Source organism: Ascidiella aspersa, chromosome 3 (genome assembly GCF_963924565.1).
Source record: "Ascidiella aspersa chromosome 3, kaAscAspe10.2, whole genome shotgun sequence".
NCBI lineage: Eukaryota > Metazoa > Chordata > Ascidiacea > Phlebobranchia > Ascidiidae > Ascidiella > Ascidiella aspersa.
In genome coordinates, this window is record NC_139449.1 from 20,842,932 (window position 1) to 20,864,164 (window position 21,233).

At 39.6% G+C, this 21,233-nt stretch overlaps 2 protein-coding genes across 3 annotated transcripts in view; one reads left to right on the top strand and one right to left on the bottom strand.

Moving 5' to 3' along the window:
* LOC146160739 (death-inducer obliterator 1-like) overlaps window positions 1–21,233 on the bottom strand; it is a 42,469-nt gene that overhangs the window by 17,222 nt on the left and 4,014 nt on the right. Inside the window, exons 7-16 of one of the 2 annotated variants that reach the window (XM_083383420.1) lie at window positions 20,814–21,029; window positions 20,058–20,181; window positions 19,874–19,948; window positions 19,643–19,757; window positions 18,947–19,014; window positions 18,632–18,784; window positions 18,285–18,352; window positions 14,235–14,352; window positions 1,688–1,867; window positions 764–912 (exon numbers count right to left, since the gene is read on the bottom strand). In XM_083383420.1, coding sequence (XP_083239546.1) covers window positions 764–912; window positions 1,688–1,867; window positions 14,235–14,352; window positions 18,285–18,352; window positions 18,632–18,784; window positions 18,947–19,014; window positions 19,643–19,757; window positions 19,874–19,948; window positions 20,058–20,181; window positions 20,814–21,029 — 1,266 coding nt within the window. Of the gene's footprint in view, window positions 1–752; window positions 913–1,687; window positions 1,868–14,234; window positions 14,353–18,284; window positions 18,353–18,631; window positions 18,800–18,946; window positions 19,015–19,642; window positions 19,758–19,873; window positions 19,949–20,057; window positions 20,182–20,813; window positions 21,030–21,233 lie in introns of both variants that reach the window. The other variant, XM_083383423.1, reaches the window with a different exon arrangement.
* On the top strand, window positions 6,136–13,682 carry LOC146160740 (uncharacterized). The gene is made up of 9 exons (XM_083383424.1): window positions 6,136–6,923; window positions 8,574–8,727; window positions 8,842–9,011; window positions 9,332–9,523; window positions 9,969–10,082; window positions 11,062–11,215; window positions 11,581–11,691; window positions 12,099–12,409; window positions 12,743–13,682. Exons 1-9 carry the CDS (start codon window positions 6,796–6,798, stop codon window positions 12,957–12,959), a joined length of 1,551 nt encoding a protein of 516 aa, XP_083239550.1. The 5' UTR covers window positions 6,136–6,795; the 3' UTR covers window positions 12,960–13,682.

Here is a 21,233-nt window from a genome sequence, read left to right on the forward strand (position 1 = left end):
ACCCCTTTTGTGGAGGAGAGAAGCAAGCACAGCTGTTTGGTTTCTCGGGGTATTTTTTATTGAAGATAAGGAATGTGTGTAAAAGTCAACAACATGTTTTCAATCCTTACGCCTTGGCGGAAATTAAATCAGCCCACGCCGTCTCAAGTGCAGTGCTATTTTAGGCTTCAAATGGCAATGAGCGCATTGAGCGATAAGTTTTGATAAGAGAGAACATTACTGAACTTGGGTTATCTTTCGTTTAAAAGGATCGATACTTTTCCGCACGTAATTGTGCCCAACAAGCAGTCTCGCGACAACTCACAGACATAACACAGTACAGGCTGCAAAAAGAACCCAAACGACTAGCAATGTAGTCAGATGGGCGGAGTCAGATAACTTTGGGCGGATACTGCACCCAGCACTTTTGGCCGGTACTGCACCCAGCTTAACTCTGCGGTTACCCTCCGGCATTCCCAGCGCCTTTCAAACCAGAGAGGATGGCCAGATCTGATAAACGACGACTTCCAGATCGAATCGCATGCAGAATCAATTTGCAAAATGTCAACGTTCAAATTAATGATGGCAAATTACATGGTGCGACACGTCACAAAAGCGATTGCGTCATAGTTTGAACTAACGACCAAAACAACACTAAAGCGAAGGAGATGTCTTTGAAACAATAAATATCTATATGTAAAGTAAGGCGACACTACACTTCTTAGACTTTGTAAGCGATTGTAAGAAACTTTAACAATCATTTTTAGACTTACCGAGAGACGATTCGGATCTTTTTGAAGACTCGCCGGAGTCTTTTCTGGGTTTAATCGATTTGCTTGATTGCAAAGTCGTTTGGGGTACGCTGCTTACTCTCACAACATTCAAGGCGGTTTTGTGCTTCTTCTCCAAAACGCTCGGTTCGCCGTCTGAGGGCTAAAAGCAAACAAAAAAAACAGTTTTATACTTATTTCCCGATAATGAAAAAAAACAAGCCCTTATTTAAAAAATCTCAAACGAAACACTATACAAAAATTTATTTAAAAGCAAAACCCTGGTATAACAAATTATCTGAATTTTCAAAGATTACTATTTGTTTATATTTAAAATAAATTAAGGAGTGACTGTTATACGTCGGTCGAGCACGAAAAAACACATTCAGATAGAACAGATCGAACTTTCTGGTATTTGCGGTGGAATGAAGAATATTTTTTTATGGATCACCAGCAAATATTTATTGTAGGGAAACGTGTAAAACATGCCCTGGGTCATCATGACCTAAATCTTATCTAAAAAAAGGTTGTCAACACCTCTAAGTTGGACTCCCGGCAAGTCCCGAAAACGCATCAGCGTTTTTAGAATTTTAAAAAGCAATTTAAACGATGACGTTGCTAACGGTGTGAAACGCCTCATTAGGTAAGCGTTATCCGAGAAATGAACGCTGCAAAGTGGGTCTAATGGACGCTGTAAAGTGGTCTAGCGAGTGACCAGCATAAACAAAAGACGTTTAAAGCACAATATCGCCTAGGTGTACATTTGCGTATATTCTGCATGTTATTCCTCGTAAAAAAACGTTATGGCAATGCGAGTCGAACATTAAAAAGTCAAAAATCTTCACCTTACATAGCGATATACTTAGTTACAGGTTAAATAGCAATATACGTCGTCGTTTAACGCATTAGAGGCGATGTAACATGCAGAAGAATTTCACCTTTTTAAGTGGAGGCGCGTAATCCGGGTCGGTGCCGTACCGATCTCTCTTCCTGTTTTGATGCTCGACGTGGCGATAAAAGTCGAGCGATGCCACAGACTTGGAAGATTCCTCTCCGTGTTCGGACTTGACCGGTGTTTTTTCCTGATTCGGCGAGGGTTTCGATCGTGGTCTGTACACCTTTCAAAAATAAACTAGATTTGAAAAGCAATTTGCTTAGATTGACTTACGAATAGTGGTCGAAACGGCATAATCCGTTATTTCTTGGGCCTTTCGGCGATATGAAAAGATAAGAATTCCGAGAGTTTAAGTTATTTCATTCATGGATTAGGTTATTTTGTGGAGTTTCGACTCCATACGATTGAGTATTAACCATAAATACCGGACGTGATAAGCCGGAAACATCTCACTATGTCATTATGAACGATAAGAAGTTTTGCAGATTTAACTGAGCATGCCAGGGGGTAATTTATCTGCCTCTCTCCCCATATATGAATAAACAAAAATCCCCAATAAAAAAATCGACATATATATTAGTATTTTATCACCGGTTAAAAAGGTCAAACAATTTCGAATCCGCGGTACTCGCTTTGCACACAATGTTATTCATTTTAGAATAAATCTGACCCCAAAACTTTCCCTCAAATCCTGTTCTACGCGTAAATAACATATTCAGTTCCCGACCAATCGACCATGAAATAACGTGCTAAACCGCCGATGCAAGTTACCTTGACAGCAGCAACGGACCACCAGTCTTGAATTTTATTGTGCGGGGTTTTCAAGCAGAACGTCTAAGTTTCGCGTACGGAATAAACATAGGCTGTATCGAAAACTGGCAATTGCGGGCCTACAGCAGGTCAAATGAACATGCCTTAAAATCGAAGTGTTTCGTTGATGCAGCTTGAATCAAATGAAACATCTGATCAAACGTGTTCATTACGGAGGCACCGCCGATATTGATGTATCAGTTAATAAACGTGAATTACTATGTAATCTAGTATATGCTTATTCCCAAAGTGGAGTGATAAGTTTCAATATCAATAATAAATATTGAGCATCCCAGAAAAAATGAGGATTAAAAATAATAATTGGACTGCAAATAACGGCCATCAGGGTGCCCAAGATGAACCTATATATAGATAGCCATTTGCAGGATACATGTATGACATCATTCTTATGCCTGACAAAACTCGTTAAGCAAATATTTACATCATAAATAAAAGCACGAGTTCAAGGAAATTCATCACAAGTCAAAAATGAAATGTTATAAAAGACGATCGGTCAAATGCAGCAAACAAACTGTACGGCGCAACCAAGGAACTAAATTGCTACAAAGATTCAGACGAGATCATGAGAAACCCGTTTTTAAATTTGGAAATCGTGGTTGTTTGGCCAAAAACAGCAAGCACAGAGTGATGGCTGGCACCCGGTCGGCGATAAGAATAACTGGCTAAATTAAAGGTGGATTTAGGCGTTGATGTGGTCACCAGTGACCGGACAACTTTTCAAATCGTAATCCGCCCGCATTCTAAATCAAGAAGTTGCTTTTATCGGGAAAATTACGCACATAGTGTTGCAGAAGCAATTTACGGAGCAGCCGCGGGGCACGGGAGTCATGTTAAGCTGAAACATGCGGATTGTGATGTGTACAACTGCTAGAGACTCTAATGGAATGATAATTTCGTTTGCGTTTTAGTCACAAATAACGCAGGACGATTTACAACGCGCTGCTTTAAAACAAATAAAAAATAAACTTTTATTGAGTCGTATATATCTAAACACATCAAGTTGAGAATAATTATGTTAAATGTAATATTTATTTCATTTTTTAAATAAAACTTTTTTTCGAAAAAATGTGTTAAACTTTGTCTGATGAAACATATACTATATGCCCATGTGTAAAATGCGAATAAGTTAGTGTAATTTCTTTCAACAACGTTACATCATCGTTGCCAGCATTAAAAATACACATTACGGTTATTCTTAACGTGGGATCACATGGGCGCTTATGTGACCTATGACCATTACTGAGCATAAATGTCGCCCCTAAAATACACCAAAGTAACGTCATACGCAACCTTCGAACGTAAAACGTTCTCCCAACACCAAACAAAGAAGCAAGGGTGGGTTTAGAGGTGCGGCAAAATTTTCTTAGTAGATACAACAAACAGAAGTAGCGACTCGCAACAAATTTATTTAAGCACCGTAGCAACTGAACTTTCAAAAAAATTTGTTAAATGAAGGCTTTTAAAATTTGGGAGAATGTCACCAAAATAGGTATTTTTTTAACAACTGTTTGCGTTTGCGCTTTCCATGTTGCCCAAATTTAACTTGATAACGATTAAATTCCACGACTAGCTAAAGAATCTTGCCAATAAAAGTTAATACAATATATTAGACGTCGCATCAACGAAAAGCACAACCAGACAAATACCTGAACAACAAATCACTGGCCAGTTGTTAAACAAAGCCTAGACCAGCGGTTCTCAACCAGTGGGCCATGGCTCAATGCTGGGCCATAAGAACATTTGAGGTGGGCCACAGACCAATTTAAAAAAGCTAGGTTTAGTTTCATTTGTGTCATTATATTTAATTTTACAGGAATAATTGCTTGAGAAGGAATTACAAAGGAATGAAAATTTATTGTTCAGCCGCAAGTATCTCACTAATGAACGGTAGAATAAATAATCTGTTTTGAAATAAGTTCTGGTGTGTTTTGTTCTAAACCTAAAGCTTTTTCTTTCAAAAAAAGTCTATTGGGCCACAGCATTTTTTTGCAACTTGAATGAGCCACGAAACAAAAAAGGTTGAGAACCACTGGCCTAGATAATTCCATATGTTGTTTGGAAACCAAGCAATGATATTAAAACAAAAAGCTGTTTGTAATCCTTTAATTTTTTTTGTAAGACCTGCTCAAAGTTTCATTAATCATTCCAATGGAAAATTTTATTAGAATTTAATCGGACGTAGCAACAATGTTCAATATTAAGTTCAGTTCAATCATACAGCCATGATAATCAAAGTATTCTTTCGAATAACAAAATCTGCCTGAATCCGTATGGTAAAAACAAACGGTTCTGGTTGCACATTAATGATTAAGATTAAACTAAGTATAAAACTTGGTAAACCGAAAATCAGTTTGTTTGTATGTTACAGAAAGATAAATATATTTCGCTATAAAGCATCATCAGTATCTTACTCAAATAGAATCAGATTCTATATAATCAACCTTTTTTTTTTTTTTTTTTGTACAAAGACAAACATTTTTACGAAATTTTTGAAAATTATGAAATGTCTTTAAAGAATTGGTAACTGTAGCTATATCCAAAAAGTAAACCGCACTACCGGGAGACTGGACTATGTAAACAAAATGATAATGTGACATGCCACATTTGGAATTTCAAAATGACATCATGTAAGAAATTTAAGAGAAAGGCGTCTATTGATCATAATTATTACTAATAATTTAATTAGGTTGTTCATTTTGCTAAACTTTTTGTACTATATTGAATGTTTAGTTTGACATAATCACTGAAATAAATTTTGGTAATCTAACATGTAAAATTATTAGTTTATGCCGTTTTGTATAATAACGGGAAGCTGAATCTCGCATTTACTAGTATGTACGGTTTTCTAAAAAAATGTACGGTTTTCTAAAAGTCCATGCAGTCATCAAAAATAATTTTCTTTTATTGGTTAAATAATTGATGAGTATACAAACCGTGAACTGGCATTTGTGGCAACGCACATGACACTTACAGAAAGGTAATAAAATTAATGAATAACTCGGGCAATATGGAAGTGCTTAATTGACCGGTCAACAAGGCAGAACGAGCGATATAAGGTTTACTATGCGCAAAAATAGTTGATTAAAATAGTTTAGTGGTAGCTTAATTGCACATCCATTACACATCCACGTCCAAATTACAAGTATGGCTTCCTTGAAAGCCAGGAGATAAACATTTTACCAAAGTTATTTTTACTTTTTACTCGTATATTTATTCATATGCGGCTACTCGTTGATACGGCAATGACTGAAAGGCGCATGTGTTTTAAGCCTATTATTAAATAAGTCTTTAACGGTAAAACAAATAAATTTTCTCAACTGTAACAATTAATTGCCGTCTGACAAACGTCAAGCCAAGCCTAGGGCTAGTATTTTATCTGTGATCCGAATCTTGTATAGAAATCTTAACATAAAATACATGTTATAAAAAACGAAAAAGCTTTTAAAGCATGGGCAACGCCAGAATGCAAAGATACATCCAAAAATGGTTAACCGCGAGCGCCTAGAAACCGGCTAGATGAACAAAGTGAACATCGAACTTTTAGCTAAATCAATCATAGGGCGTCTGACGCGCTCGTAAGCGTTTTTTCCTTTTGGTCGGGTACGATAAAAAGCTGGAAGGCTCAGTCGTGGTTCACTTGGTGAACATTACGGACTGATGTAAGGCAATCTTCAAACTGTATCGTGTCTGCCAGAGTCAAAGATGTTTCATTCTAAAAAGTAAAGTTTCGAAATGGGCCGAGGGTCAGTGGCAGTGCGACAGACAAACTTGGGTGGACAGGATAACAGTAACAATGGCTTTTTGCATGCCAACAATTGCGATTTCGACGTGGCGCTATTTTAACTGACTGTCGATTCCTAACTGGAGAGGGTTTGTTTATATACATAGCTTTGTTATTTGTTTTAATATTGAATCGTGTTTAATTAAACAGGAGCCTAGTTCAAATCAGTTATGGCAGATACATAGACAAACGCACCTGCTTACAAAATTAAGGCGAGAAGGCACGACCACGCAGCTGCACAACAGAATTTAAATTGCTAGGAGAAAAGGGGGAGCGTTATACGATCACGATTGGGGTTTTCGGTCGCTGGTGAAAATTATGGGGTTTGTTGACACATAAAACAGGTTTAAACAATAGATAGAAGAAAATATATGGACATGCTACTTTGTTGACATAGTAGCATGAATTGAGCTTTGAAGCCTATTGTCATAGGATAACCAAGTAATGTTTATTTGTTTGCAGAAACGCGTACCATACCTCGTAAAGGTAAGTCCATTCGTTACATTAAATTTTTAAAAGGTGAAGGACAGAAAAAAAACATGACTTTTGTAAGACTTGCGCTAATTTGGTTGTTTGTGGTTCAAACGGCACTAAGCCACGGCTCAAAAAGACACGGAATGATGCTAACAACACCGGCTTACATCCAATCGTCGTTCGACCAAATCAAGTGAGTTTTCAGGATACTAATATGTTTTTCCCTCCCCTAATTATATAGAAATCATCTAACATTAGAGTGTATCAATAATTTTATTTCGCCTCTTCAATCTGATTGTTTCCACTATACGTTGTGTTATTATGTATGTTGGACTGTTGGTGCACTTTTTTTGCTTTAGTAAACAATTTAGAATAGTGGTTCTCTACATTTTTTCTATCGTTTTACTAGGCCGTCATATTTTCGATAATATGTTTATTAAGACATAAAACATACAATTCTTATGCAAAGAGAATTAAAAAAAAATAAGAAGTATCCCAAATATGTAATAAAATTAGAACAAAGCAAAACTGTGAAATGGAAGATTGGCGCGTAGCGGAATGCACTAAGGGTGGTTTGGGATATGTACAACAGTAAGCAACCATGAATGCCTTGTAGAATAATTCAAAAACACTGGTGTATATCGACCAGGTTCCTTAACCGCGTATTAAGCTAAATCGCCGCCAGCACTCTACAGCGGTTTGTTTCGGGACGCAAATCGAGTTACAATGTTGGCAAAAACTGCGACGCCCTGTGGAAGCAGCATCTTACAACCAATATTTCCAGTCCTGCAAGTCGAGTGCCGTCGCGCACGGTCACGATTGATATCACCTTTGCCACAAAGTTTACACAATACTGATATAAATCAATAGGAAGCATAGGAAGCAGTATCCATTTATCCTAATGACATGCAAAGCATAATGTCAAAGATATAATCCGGTTGTATCTATATTGTTTTAAATGAAAGATATTTGGAAGCCTTAAAATATAGAAATAGCAAAACTACAACCCCATATAGGTGCTACAAACTTCGATATTAGATGTTCCATACTTTTCAGGGTAAATTTTAACCAAGAAAGAAGAATGACCACAAAAAAGTTAACTATAAATTTGTCACGATGTGATGTCATGGTTAGTTATTGCCAAGGCTAAGGTTGGCACTTGTTTGGCAAGTCACTGTTTCGCGTAACGCATAAGTTGTCCGGTCTGTTCTGATAAAACCATGTCGAAAAATCCAAAAAAGTAATCGTGACTAATCAGGCAGCAGCCTTGCAGACACTGAAAAATTTTCTCCGCGGAAAATCAAGTTCCCATATCGTTAAGTCTATGGTAGCCGAGTATTAAGCATCGACGCAGTAATCAAGTTGCGAGCAAGAAAATTTGCATTGCACACGCCGCAGCAAAGCAGAATCGGTTTTAAATGTCGCTGTTTGGCAGTGAAACTAATCCGGCAACTTGCAATCGACTGCTTGTTATTCGTTTGACGCGACGCCAAACATACGTATTGGTTCCGTCTCCCAAAATAAAATAGGTAGACTCTTTGCTTGTTACAAGAGGGAGTGCGTCGAAGGATGCGAATTACCCTTTATTGCGATCCAAGACAAACCTGCTCGCATAACAGGGCAGTCAATCCAGAACCGGCCTCTCTAAAGACCAGGCACACTGCGGTATTTACGTGGCACCACTTTATAAAAAAATGATTAACAATTAAAATGCTGTGACGCAAAATACATGGGTTCAAAGTATCTTTAAAAATAAACGCCAAGTCTTAACACTTTAGCCAATAACGCTTAGCTCGGTGCGCTTAGCGAGTTACAAAGCTAAAATTAGATTGCTTTCTGGCAGGTTGTGCAGATACGGCGGAGAGTCGGTGAAGTGCGACAGTGCCAACGGACATCTGGACCTTAGTCTGCTTTCCAGGAAAGTCAAGTTTCTGTCAATCAAGAACAACGGACTGACCGTGCTGAATAAGCGTCGCTTCCGCAAACTCAGGGAACTGGTGAGTATTAAATTAGCAAGCCTTATAAATAAAACTGTCGTAATATAAAAAAAAACACTATTACGATAGTACAATCCGGACCGTTTATAGCAACAACTCCTCTAAAATTTGCAGGTGCTTTTGGACGTGGGCCATAACGCCATACAGACGTTCCGCGGCGTTTTCGGCAGAAACACAAAACTCACCTACCTGCTGGCCGACAACAACCGGCTTGGAAGTGGCAACAGCATGCAACTGACCAAGGTGTTTCGCGCCAACAATAGACTGCAGAGGGTCAGCTTTAGGTAAGGCAAAAAACAATTCGGTTCAACTTTTAACAGCTCCTTTTCGACTCATTGCTTTTAACAGAAAAATCTTTCATAAGCACCTCTTTCATTTTTAGATGCAGTAAGAACAAACTGTAACGGGCTGATTTTATCTCATGATACAAAGTTTTTTTTTCCACAACTACAATATCATAAACATTGTGGTCTATTTAAAAAGTACACAAATATGCACAAAATTGTTGTTCAGGGACAGAATTATCATAAATTAGTTGACAACACCAAACAGATTTACGTTGGCAAAATATAATCAACACAAAATCTCCCGTTCTACGTTCAAGGTACAATGGTCTCGGTTTCGTGCCAAGCAACATGTTTGACAGTGGCAACGACCTGCGCGCCATCAACCTGGCCAATAACCTGCTTGCGCGCGTCTTCGAAGACACTTTTGCCATATTGTCCAATATGGAGATGGTGGACTTGCACTCCAACAAGATCACCTACGTTCACGGGCGGGCCTTTGTACATAATAGGTGAGCCATGCGTGATTTACAAGTAATTACAACTAAAGTTTCAGTAAATCCGGTTGGTTTAAAAACCAGTCGATCACTTTTTTTATTTGGGTGGTCTTATTATTATTATATATATGGTCGGTTCAACGTTCAAGGTCCGGTTGGTTTAAAAACCAGTCGATCACTTTTTTTCATTTGGGTGGTCTTATTAGGATGTATATGGTCGCTTCGAGGTTTTATTTAGGCTTGCATTAAGTCGACGCGGGCAATTGAGTGATGGCGTTATCTTCGAGCCATATTCTCACGGGAATGCGTTTTACCAAGACAAGGAAATGTCAGAAAAGGTGCCGAGGGCAAATAAACGACCTTGGGCAGAGGTTCGCGCGCAGACCTTTTCGGCATTCGGTATTTGGGGCTCTGTACCGACCCCGGCTTCCGTGCTAAAACGAACTTCTGTTGTCCGCAGCAAACTTGTTCACCTCGACATGTGCGACAACTTTATCGCGTTCGTGGGCGGAAACCCGCGCCTTGATCTCACCAACAACCCGCTGCTGAGGACTTTGGAAATGTCGAGCAACAGGTAGGGAACCTAGAGAGGCTTTGGTTTGGCTGTACGATTGTGAAAACCCATTGACTTCAGAGTTTCACAACCAATGTGTTCAAATGTTTGGATTAATTTGATTTCGAGCAGAATTTCTTCGAAATTTAAAAAAATTATCGAAGCAAAAAAAGACATGACTCATATTAACTAAATTCGAAATTATTTATGTTCAGTACTTCCGCTTAACATTTGGGACGCCGGGAAACAATGGTTGCGACTCACTGATTTATTTAAATATGCAAAACATCAGCACAGACGTCGCGAAATGAAAAATCATATTTCTTGGGAATTCCCTTGACGTTTACGTCGGGTACATATATGGTTTTCTATTTTGGTCCTTTTGCGCTCAACTGACTCACGAGATTTCAAAATCAAACCTTCGAGGAAACTGTCGATTTAGGATGTCACAAAAGGATTATTACTTATTAGGATTTCCTAGGTCGTCATTCTGCGAAGTTGTGTAATCTCTAGCTGGTATTAAGTATCTTGACAGTTCGACAGACTTTTAAACGTGCCGCCCGCCTATCACCCACCGCGCCTTTTTCAAGCCCATCTATATGGTGTGCTTGACAAGTAAACATCAAAGAAACTTCATAAAGTGGGCGATGTCGGCCACGTACGCTGTAAGAGTCGGCGAACCAAGTAATTGATTTAACGCCAGAGTAATATCAGCACTTATATATATATATATATATATATACCTGATTTTCAAAAATACTTAGCGTGAATGTTGGGTGTTCTGTCACATTCGGCAAGTCTCTTTAAATTAGAGTAAAACGCGTAATGGAATTACAAGATGCTGTCGTCAAAAATTTGCATTTATTTTCTAAAAAATGAAAAAATTAAAGTAGTTCACTGATGGCCCGGGGGATTTTGGGGATACTCGTTACAGTTTAGGTTGAACGTCCGGTAAAGAGTGACCGACAGAAATAATAACAAAAAAACGTTTTTCACGCAGACTTGCAAGCCTGGCCGAGATCGACTTGAGCGCCAGTACTCAGCTCACGCACTTGGACTTGTCGTACAACCAGATCCAGCAGCTGGGCCTCGCCGACTTGCGGAACACCTACGACCTGTTTTCGCTCAATCTATCGCACAACATGATACGCGCGGTAAGCTCTTGCCATGCTTTTCGTCGAAGTGTAGCTTGACTGTTATCACTTTGCATCAATTTATCGGGCGTTGGGAGACCACAATAAAGGAGGAGGGGGATTATTTGCCTATCACGCGCCAGTCGCAGAACGTTAACATTAGACATACGGGTAAAGGGTTGGACTTGTTAAACATCCGTTATACATTTCTTTGGAGCGAGTTACTGGAATGCTCTTAAATAGTCTTCTTGTAAATGGGTGCAATAAAGGTTGACAGAAGATATATACAGAACATATTTAACCCTTAGTGTAATTTCATGTGCATTTGTACGTTGTGTTTTTCGATTTATTTGACAAAACTGAACTGGTAAACCGTTTAACTGCAGATTCATCCTTTGACGTTCGCTGGACTTAAAAAGCTTCACTCCATCGACTTAAGTCGCAACCGGTTGACGCAGTTATCGAAATCGACCATGGTCAACTTACGGGGTTTGCAGGTGAGGCTTCGTGCCACGTTTTTTTTTATTTTTATTCAACGCTTTGAACAAATGGTTAACCACCTTCGTGTCAATATGCAAAACGGACCTAAGGAGGACCCATGGGTTTTACACCTTTTTATTTTTACACAAATGGGAGTGACATGGAAGAAGAGTGACGTGGAAGAATAACAGTGTAAAACGCGTTTGAATTTAAATTGTGCAAAGCTGGTCTCCCACACAGGATTTCTGTAATACCATTTTAGTCAGTGTTTACTTTCGCTTATTCTATACTTTCCTGTTTTCGTGTATTTATGTTTTATCCGCTCTTGACGGTCCGAACTTGTTACACTTCCGACTTTATAATAGCGTTTTTTCCAAACTAACGGAAAGAACAAAAAAAAAACGAATTAGCTTTCTCCATACAGGAACTCTCGCTGGCTTACAACGATCTGGCCTTGCTTCCAGAGGACCTGTTCTACGGCAACGGTCGCCTGGTGGCGCTAGACCTGCGAGGCAACGTTCTGCGCTCGTGGCAGCCCAACACCATCTACAGCAACTACAACCTGCGCTTTCTCGACTTGCGCGACAACCAGTTTCGGGTCGACGGCGCCGACTACTTTGTGCGCCACGTAAACAAGCAGAACCAGTACGACGTCGGTGATTGGGCGAGCGACAATCACGTGATGGGTGCGGACGAGGACTTGGATACTGCGCGGAAACACCAGATGCTGAGCAAGTGAGTGGCCGCAAACTAGGGACATCCTTGATAATTTGAATTAAATTTTCTAAAAATAAACGAGTGATAGCCTTCCTGGCAAATTGGCCAAATATTAAGGCGCGGCGTCGATGCAAGTGTCTTTATAAAATGTTGGCACGGCATATCTCTATTGTAAGGTTGAAAAAAAGTAATGTACTACATGACCCAGAACATAGTCCAAGAGTCTCAAACATAAGGGTTTTTTGTGGAACGCGGAAACGCATCGCCATAAACGGGAGAACTATAAGCTGTTATTGAGAAAATGCCGGTCACAATCAATTTCCTTAACATTCCTGTCTGGGCGCTTTCCAGGAAAGTCTTCTACCGCATCGAATGCCTGCGCATGTCGGGCAACCAGCTGGCCACCCAGGCGCACCAGGCTTTTCTGGCCGCGCACATCAACTTCTGGGCGGGCAATCACGCGTGCGAGATTCGCAACCACGGCGAGAAGATCTTCCGATGCGGATGCACGCGCGCCCAGCTCGACTACACGCTCAGCCAGTGGGTGCAGCACGACCAGTTCCAGTAACCTATCGAGCAGACACTTGACCACGAAAGCTTGCTCGCTGGCGACACCGCGCGGTTGTACGGTCAGGCACGCGCCAAAGTTGCGTTAGGCGACGTTCTTCGACGGCAGACCGTCTCTAGTGGTAGTTTTGTCAACTCGAGCTAAAACACAGCTTACGATCTACTATATAGAAATCGTCCCATCCTCATAACACACAGCAAAAGAGAGAAACAAATGTTCCAAAATCAATTTCGCTTTTTGCGTTCACCGTGTCATGTCTTGCTAACAGTGCTGCTCCACACCAAAAAAACATGCCGGTTTATTGTGTATTTAACGTGGCGTGTTATTGATAGTTTGATGGAAATTAAAAGGACAATGTTAGAAGTCCATTTGCATAACGGTACGGTGTTCTGATATCGTTATCTTTTTACTACAAAACCTTAATTCTTGGTCTCACATTGACAACTTACGTATGTCATAAATAAGTCTAAGTTTTTGCTTCAAAATATGCTTTATTTATATTTATAGATGTTTATATCTATTTTTCGTACAACATGACATGTTATATCGCACACCCTGTAACTGCCATGTTCCGATTTCTATTTTCTTCTTCAATCAGTGTTATTTTCTCGCTTGCGAAGTTCATTGGTATTTCTTGTTTTACAAAAAAGCAATAAACATTTGACATTTGTACTCATGTTATGTACATTGCTGAAACGTACTATCCGACCAAAGGACGGAAGCAGTACATGTGTTTTTCCACTTTCAGAGCAACTGTATTTATTTGAGTTGCAATAAATTGATTTAATCAGCCGTCCGATGTATAAATGTGTTGCAACCAATAAATATAGCAATGTATAAAACAAAACTGTACTAAATATAACACAACAGTATAATTGTCACTCTCCGAACTGTTCTCAAAACAAGTCGACAACGAATTCCGTTCTAAATAACACAACGGTTGCAAAAAACTATAGTATAAGCGAAATAAAAGTTCCACATTAAAATGTTTAAAATTATCACACTACCGATTTGTCTAAATGTGCTATTTGCTACAATATCCACTGAGCCGTGAAATATGGTAGATTACCATACTGTTGTGCTGTCAACCCTGTCATGCGTAAATTTTTATAGGTAACACTTAGGCGCAATTTGAACAAACCGTTTGGACATTCGTATTGAATTTTCCGATCAGATAATTTAAAACGTGTCATTTCAAGCTGCGTAAAATGCCACGACATTTTCTGACCTAGAGTCAAATCAAACAAACTTCGCGAATAACTTAAGCTGGCTCACCTCGTAGGAAGGGTTGGCTTTCAGAAACGCGGCAAGATCTCTTCGGTAGGGAGCCGAACTTCCGGTAAGCACTTTGTTGGTCTTCCGACAGTGAACTGGCACCCGGTCTTTCTGGTCTCTGCAAACAACGATCAAAAACAGAAATCTTACCAGTGGCATAGCGAGTTCTAACGAGCAATCGCTAGAAAAGTTAATAAAATAAAGAGAGTTTTTCAGTAGAAAGAGAGTGGCCCAAATAATAGATAAAAGATTCATTCTTTTATTAGCAAACGTTTCGGCAATTTCTTTTGCCATCATCAGTGCAGTAAGTGAGGCTAAGATAAAAACGAGTCACTATATATACGTTCGGACGTTTTAGAACGTTATATAAACAGAAAAGGAAGTCGCAAAGTAACGGAGATAAGAACTGCAACGAAAAATTACATCAGTAAGGCGAAAGTAGGGCAAAGATAAGACAATGAGGTCAATGGGAAGCAACAGATACACGTAAGAGGGAATTAGTAATAAATTAAAAATGAAATATGAACACGACGATAGAATTGCGCGAATATACCATTTAAGTATTAAACAAATACAGGGGGACTGAGACCGTGTCAACATTGAGAGCGGGCTTGTGCTGCTGTATAAGCAGCGACTCCAACAGAAGGAGGCGGTAGCGGTCTCGTGCCGAGCCCAAAATCTCTGGGGAAGTGAAGTCCACTCGGTGGTTAGGATTGCTCTGCAAATGTTTGCAAACTTCGGAGGACGCCGAACGCTGGTGTTCATGCATACGGGTTCGAAGGTTACGTCGTGTCTGGCCGATATAAGAATGGCCGCATGAACAATTCAGGCGATATACGACACTGCATTGATTTAACGGCTTTTGTCGGTCTTTTATGCTGCAGAACTGTCCTGACAACTTTTGCGGTAGGTCGATTACCCGGAGACGTACTTTTCCCTCCGTGGTCCGGAGAACGAACCGCGACAATTCCTTCTTGATGCGGTGGTTGATATTGCCTAGATAAACAAGTTTTATGGCAATATGTCGCAAAGCATTCTCCATAGGTTCTTTCACCGTCGTGTCACAGTGTAAACGATGGAGGAAGGACTTGATGTTGGCATCAATTAAATTGATGGGGTAGCCATTCTTCAGTAGGATATTAGTGATATTCCGGAACTCGTTGTGCATCTTGGCATACGAGCTGGCAATCTTGTACGCGCGTGATATAAGTGTACGCACAAGTTGCACTTTTTGGTGGCGTGGTACGAAGCTGGACCACTTGGTGTAAAGTCCGCTAAACGTCGGTTTCCTGTAGGTTGTTGTACTCAGTCTGTCACCAGAATGTTCCACTAGGACGTCAAGGAAGGTAATGTGTTGATTCTCCTCTATCTCCTTAGTAAATTGGATATTGTGGTGAATGTTGTTAATGGCTCGATGGAAAGTCTCCATAGAATTACGACTCGGAAACACCATAAAGAGATCGTCTACATAGCGACAGAGGGTCAATGGACGGTGTTTCTCTGGAGTGGCCTTTAAAGCCTTATCTAAGACGTAGTTCATAATGACGTCGGCCATCAAGGGTGCTAGTGGCGAGCCCATCGCAACTCCGTCTACCTGCTTGTATATTCGGTCATCGAACTGAAATGTTGTGGTCTCAGCGGTCCAATGAAGCAATTTCTTTAGCCCACGGCGATCTAGCCCATGAAAAGAGTCATTCCCATCTCGAAAGATCTGCGATAGGATTAGATCAATCGTAAAACTGACTGGCACGTTCGTAAACAGGCTGCGAGCGTCGAATGTTGCCATGAATGTATTGGCATAGGAGTCATGTTTGATCCTGATGAGGAATTCGAATGTGTCCTTGACAGAGTTATCATGACTGCGCAGCGAAGATAACGAGTTGGAGAGCCATTTAGCACAGTCGTAATTGAAACTTCCTGACGAGTCAAGGATTGGACGGAGAGGAACGCCTGCTTTGTGTATTTTTGGAAGGCCGAATAGCGTTGGTGTTCTGGCGGAGGTTGGGTGCATTAGCGTATAATCCTCGGGTGAAAGAGCCTTCTTGTTTTTTAAATATCGGAGGCAACCTTGTAATCTCTCTAAGTTCTTGATGTTGTCATCGCAGGAGGTGAGTTGAAACTTGGTCTCGTCGTTAAGTAAGGTATCCATCTTATTGAGATAAGAGGAACGATTCAAAATAACCACTCCGTTGCCTTTGTCAGGTTTGGTAATAATAATGTTCTTGTTGGTTCTAAGCTTGCGGGCGGAGGCGACCTCATCTGGCGTCATTGCGGAATTGTGGTTCCTGCGTTGATTGAAGAAGGTCGTCAGAAAGCAACTGTAAAGGTTCATTAACTTTTGTTTGAACTGGATACAATGAAGGTGTGAAAGGGTTAGGCGTAATTCGTGGTATATATATTCAAACTCAACCTGAATGTTGGTAATGTTAATCCTGGAAGGAAAGTACGAGAAGTCTAGTCCCTTGTTCAGCAGTGTTAGGTCGGATGGTGTTAAGTTGGTATCCGATAAGTTGTGCACAACAAAGAGGTCATCATTCCAGGTATGTACGCCAAGACGTTGTAGCTTGTTGTTGATTGTATCATAAGCAGTCTGCCGAGCTTCCAACTTGACTTTGTGTAAAAATTTCCGAATATAATATCCTGTTACCATACCCACTTCGTTGAACAGCAGTTGTTGATTCTTTTGAAGGGTGTTGGTAGACGAATGTAGTTCTTTCTTGCGACAAGACAGCTCACTGTTTAAGAGTTTCTTGCGAAACTCCGAAACGGCTTTGGTGTATTGGAGGCTGCCTTTATAAAGTTTGAAACGTAGGAAGCTGGGTGTAACATTGTACAGAAGGCACTTCTGAAGAAAGTGGACTGAAGCTTCCTGACGTATCGTTCTGCGTTGCAGGATCTCGATCTTTCTAAGCCTCTTTTTAGTAACGGAGCCGTAATGGTTGCCAACATACTTAGGAACACTAAACACGGATCTGTTGATTATCTTCAGTAGAAAGAGAGTGGCCCAAATAATAGATAAAAGATTCATTCTTTTATTAGCAAACGTTTCGGCAATTTCTTTTGCCATCATCAGTGCAGTAAGTGAGGCTAAGATAAAAACGAGTCACTATATTTACGTTCGGACGTTTTAGAACGTTATATAAACAGAAAAGGAAGTCGCAAAGTAACGGAGATAAGAACTGCAACGAAAAATTACATCAGTAAGGCGAAAGTAGGGCAAAGATAAGACAATGAGGTCAATGGGAAGCAACAGATACACGTAAGAGGGAATTAGTAATAAATTAAAAATGAAATATGAACACGACGATAGAATTGCGCGAATATACCATTTAAGTATTAAACAAATACAGGGGGACTGAGACCGTGTCAACATTGAGAGCGGGCTTGTGCTGCTGTATAAGCAGCGACTCCAACAGAAGGAGGCGGTAGCGGTCTCGTGCCGAGCCCAAAATCTCTGGGGAAGTGAAGTCCACTCGGTGGTTAGGATTGCTCTGCAAATGTTTGCAAACTTCGGAGGACGCCGAACGCTGGTGTTCATGCATACGGGTTCGAAGGTTACGTCGTGTCTGGCCGATATAAGAATGGCCGCATGAACAATTCAGGCGATATACGACACTGCATTGATTTAACGGCTTTTGTCGGTCTTTTATGCTGCAGAACTGTCCTGACAACTTTTGCGGTAGGTCGATTACCCGGAGACGTACTTTTCCCTCCGTGGTCCGGAGAACGAACCGCGACAATTCCTTCTTGATGCGGTGGTTGATATTGCCTAGATAAACAAGTTTTATGGCAATATGTCGCAAAGCATTCTCCATAGGTTCTTTCACCGTCGTGTCACAGTGTAAACGATGGAGGAAGGACTTGATGTTGGCATCAATTAAATTGATGGGGTAGCCATTCTTCAGTAGGATATTAGTGATATTCCGGAACTCGTTGTGCATCTTGGCATACGAGCTGGCAATCTTGTACGCGCGTGATATAAGTGTACGCACAAGTTGCACTTTTTGGTGGCGTGGTACGAATATTTTTATCTTATTGATAATTACTTACTTGTGTTGTTGAATGTTGCTTTCTTTTTTCAGCGATTTCGGTTTTCCTGATGCCATGGTTTCCTTGTCCTAAAGAAATGCGTTATCTAAGTTTTATTTATGTAATTTTCGCTCGTAATATTATTAGATATAGGTAAAAATATTACATTATTACAGCAAATAGACAGTGGGAATTCAAATCTCGCATACTTTGCCTAAAAGTGTCTTCTACGACGTGTATTTTCACAAATTACAAAAGCAAACTAACAGTCACTGATGTATGGCCCACAGTTCGAAAATGCAGCTACGGAAAGTCGCTGTTATACTGGAAGCGTTTTACGGTCACAGCACCAAATTCTGGGAATTTACCTTGGCAAGAGACTTTAGCGATTCCTTGGCGTGCCTCAAAATACACTGGTTGCTGCAGTAGACCGAGCCCGACAAGGCTGGGTTATCGCACGAAGTCACAATGCACTTGCGAGCACCCGAAGCGGTCAGGGTGGCAGGAGGCTTTGAAGGTTTCTTTTCACCCGGTCTCTGTTGAATCGCAAATGAAACGCATTTGTACAACAGTCTATACAACTGTATTTTTTGAGGTAATTGTTATGTTTTAACCTGTTCACAACACAGTTTTTAGTTGTTGTTTTTAATTTTGTTTAACTATTTAATACCACATTTAATCACCTTATCGGATTTTTTGTAGTTTTTCTCTTTAAAGATTTTTAACTTCTTGCGTTGCGGAACTCCATCTTCTAAGGGAAAACAGTTTCGTGAGCTTGGTACAAGCATTTTACCAGTCTACGTTTATAATGTAACGAAATCAGACGAAACAGCAATAGATCAGAATGGCGAAATGTAAGCATTACAAATAATTCGTCTGATATTTTCGCCTTAAAACACAAATATTTGTGATAAATCATTGTACTAAGTAAGACAGATAAAATCGCAACTCACAAGCAAGATCTGTTACACATCTGCATTAAATATCAAATTGCATTTAGAAAAAAAAAATACAAATCTGAATGAAAACATATTTTTCTAAATTATATAAAAAGGTAAATCTAAGCATAGACTATCTTATACTTTCCAGTTTTTATGCAAACTATTTAAGGTTAAAATAAATTCTTAAATGAGTCAGTACCTTCTAAAATCTATTGATCTAGTCGCCACAATACAAAACACAATACTGAACATTAGTTACAACAGTGCGGACTGACAGTTATTCCTTCCTTCCTGTGTGAAAATAAAACGCATCCTGGCCGTCTTAAAATCCTTTAAAAAGTCTTAAAATCAAACCATGAGGCCTATATCGGCATCTTTAAAATTTTACTACCTATTTCAAAACAACATGACACGGAATTGCCAAAAAAGGTGGATTACCCGATCTTGACGACTGCTGAATTTGCCCTTTCAGCGCAAAAGTCTTCAAACTTCGGCCCGCTTTATGGCTATCTGCAGATGGTTTTCTTTTTAAGGCTCCAGAGCCGTGAGTTTCCTTCAGGCACAAAAACATCGCCAAATAGATTTTTTAACAGGGTTTAGCGAAGCAAAAATATCCATAAGCAAATAACGTAAAAACTGATATCTAAAAAGTTAACCAACAATAGTTACTTTAGTATCTTCTTTAGAAGGTTTTCGCTTGGCATTCAAAACGTTTTGTTTGTTGGGAGACTTTTTTAATCGTTCCTGAAAAAAAAAAAAAAATTATTGTTGCGGCATGTCAAATAATTCGGTAACAATTGTCTATGTAAATGAAACTTAAAAGCAAATAATGAAGCTCAAGAAAGAAACTGACCTCGACACATTGCGGACACACGTATTCTTCTCCAATTTCTTCCATCTTTTTTCCTCTAAGCAAAGTTATTCCGACACAATCTCCATGGAACCACTCTTCGCATTTGTCACATGATATCATAAATCTGCAGCAAAAAGGAAAAATTCAAAGAGCAGAAGCCGGCAGATTTTTCATAATAGCGCAAACGGTCAGACGGAATATAATGCTGTGCATAGTTCAAGAATATCAAACATATATTAGATACATAAGGAAATGGGATATTAGATATTGGATAATTTTATGAACAGCTCTACAGAATACTGCAATCACAAACCGAGAATAAACCCCTCTTAAATGTGTATGCATTAAACTTCTCCCAAAAAGTTTTTGCTAGTTTTGTTACTAAAGGACAATTATTTGGTAAATTTGACAATGTAGTAGTACATCACAGTAATACAAAGTGAAAAAAAGTGTTTATTTTGTTATTTTTTGGTTGAATTTTTGCTTAAAATCGAAAGAGTCTACCTATTTTAATGGTTTCTCGTTTTATTAATAAATTAGTGGTTTGACTTGAAGATGACTTGCTGTAATAATGACTTGACTGGGGAAACTGATGGTTTGGAATGGGATTTGACTTGCTGTTTTGGGACTTCTGTAATTTCAAAAATGACTTGTTTACAACACTTCTATTTACTATTACTTGTTATTGAGTATAGGCGTTGATATGATACTATTGACCCTATACTAGGTTTATACAACAAAAAGCAACAGGCAGACCTGTTGTCATGCGGCTTCTTGCAGATGCACCAGAGACGGTCGGGATTGTTGTAGCTGTCGTCGCTATCAAGGTCCTCATCCTCATCGCTGATGTCCGGGTCGCTTTCCTCAGTCGGTTCCTCCTCCGCCTTGTAGTCCACATCTTCCTCTTGCTTCAAGATTTTTTGAAGCGGAACGTTGTCATCATCGTCGCTGAAATCTACCCGGCTTTTCGGTCTTGGGAAACAAACAAAATTGTATTAGAAATTATTTGCGGCCCTTTACATTTGACAGTGATAAGGAATATTTCTTGTAATCTGCTTTGGCACATTTTTGTTAATGTAATTTTCAAGACAGAATGGGTTGCTTTTTTTGCAGATTTAAAGTCAAGACAATCCAAGTCACACAGATTATCAGTTGGTTTAAAATGGTTTAGGACTA

What these genes read in the sequence shown, in the direction of transcription:
- LOC146160740 (XM_083383424.1), top strand. Translation starts at nt 6,796, where the DNA reads ATGACTTTTGTAAGACTTGCGCTAATTTGGTTGTTTGTGGTTCAAACG. An exon ending in CGGGCCTTTGTACATAATAG is followed by an intron (nt 9,524 to 9,968) that starts GTGAGCCATGCG and finishes TGTTGTCCGCAG; the next exon opens with CAAACTTGTTCACCTCGACA. An exon ending in AAACACCAGATGCTGAGCAA is followed by an intron (nt 12,410 to 12,742) that starts GTGAGTGGCCGC and finishes GGCGCTTTCCAG; the next exon opens with GAAAGTCTTCTACCGCATCG.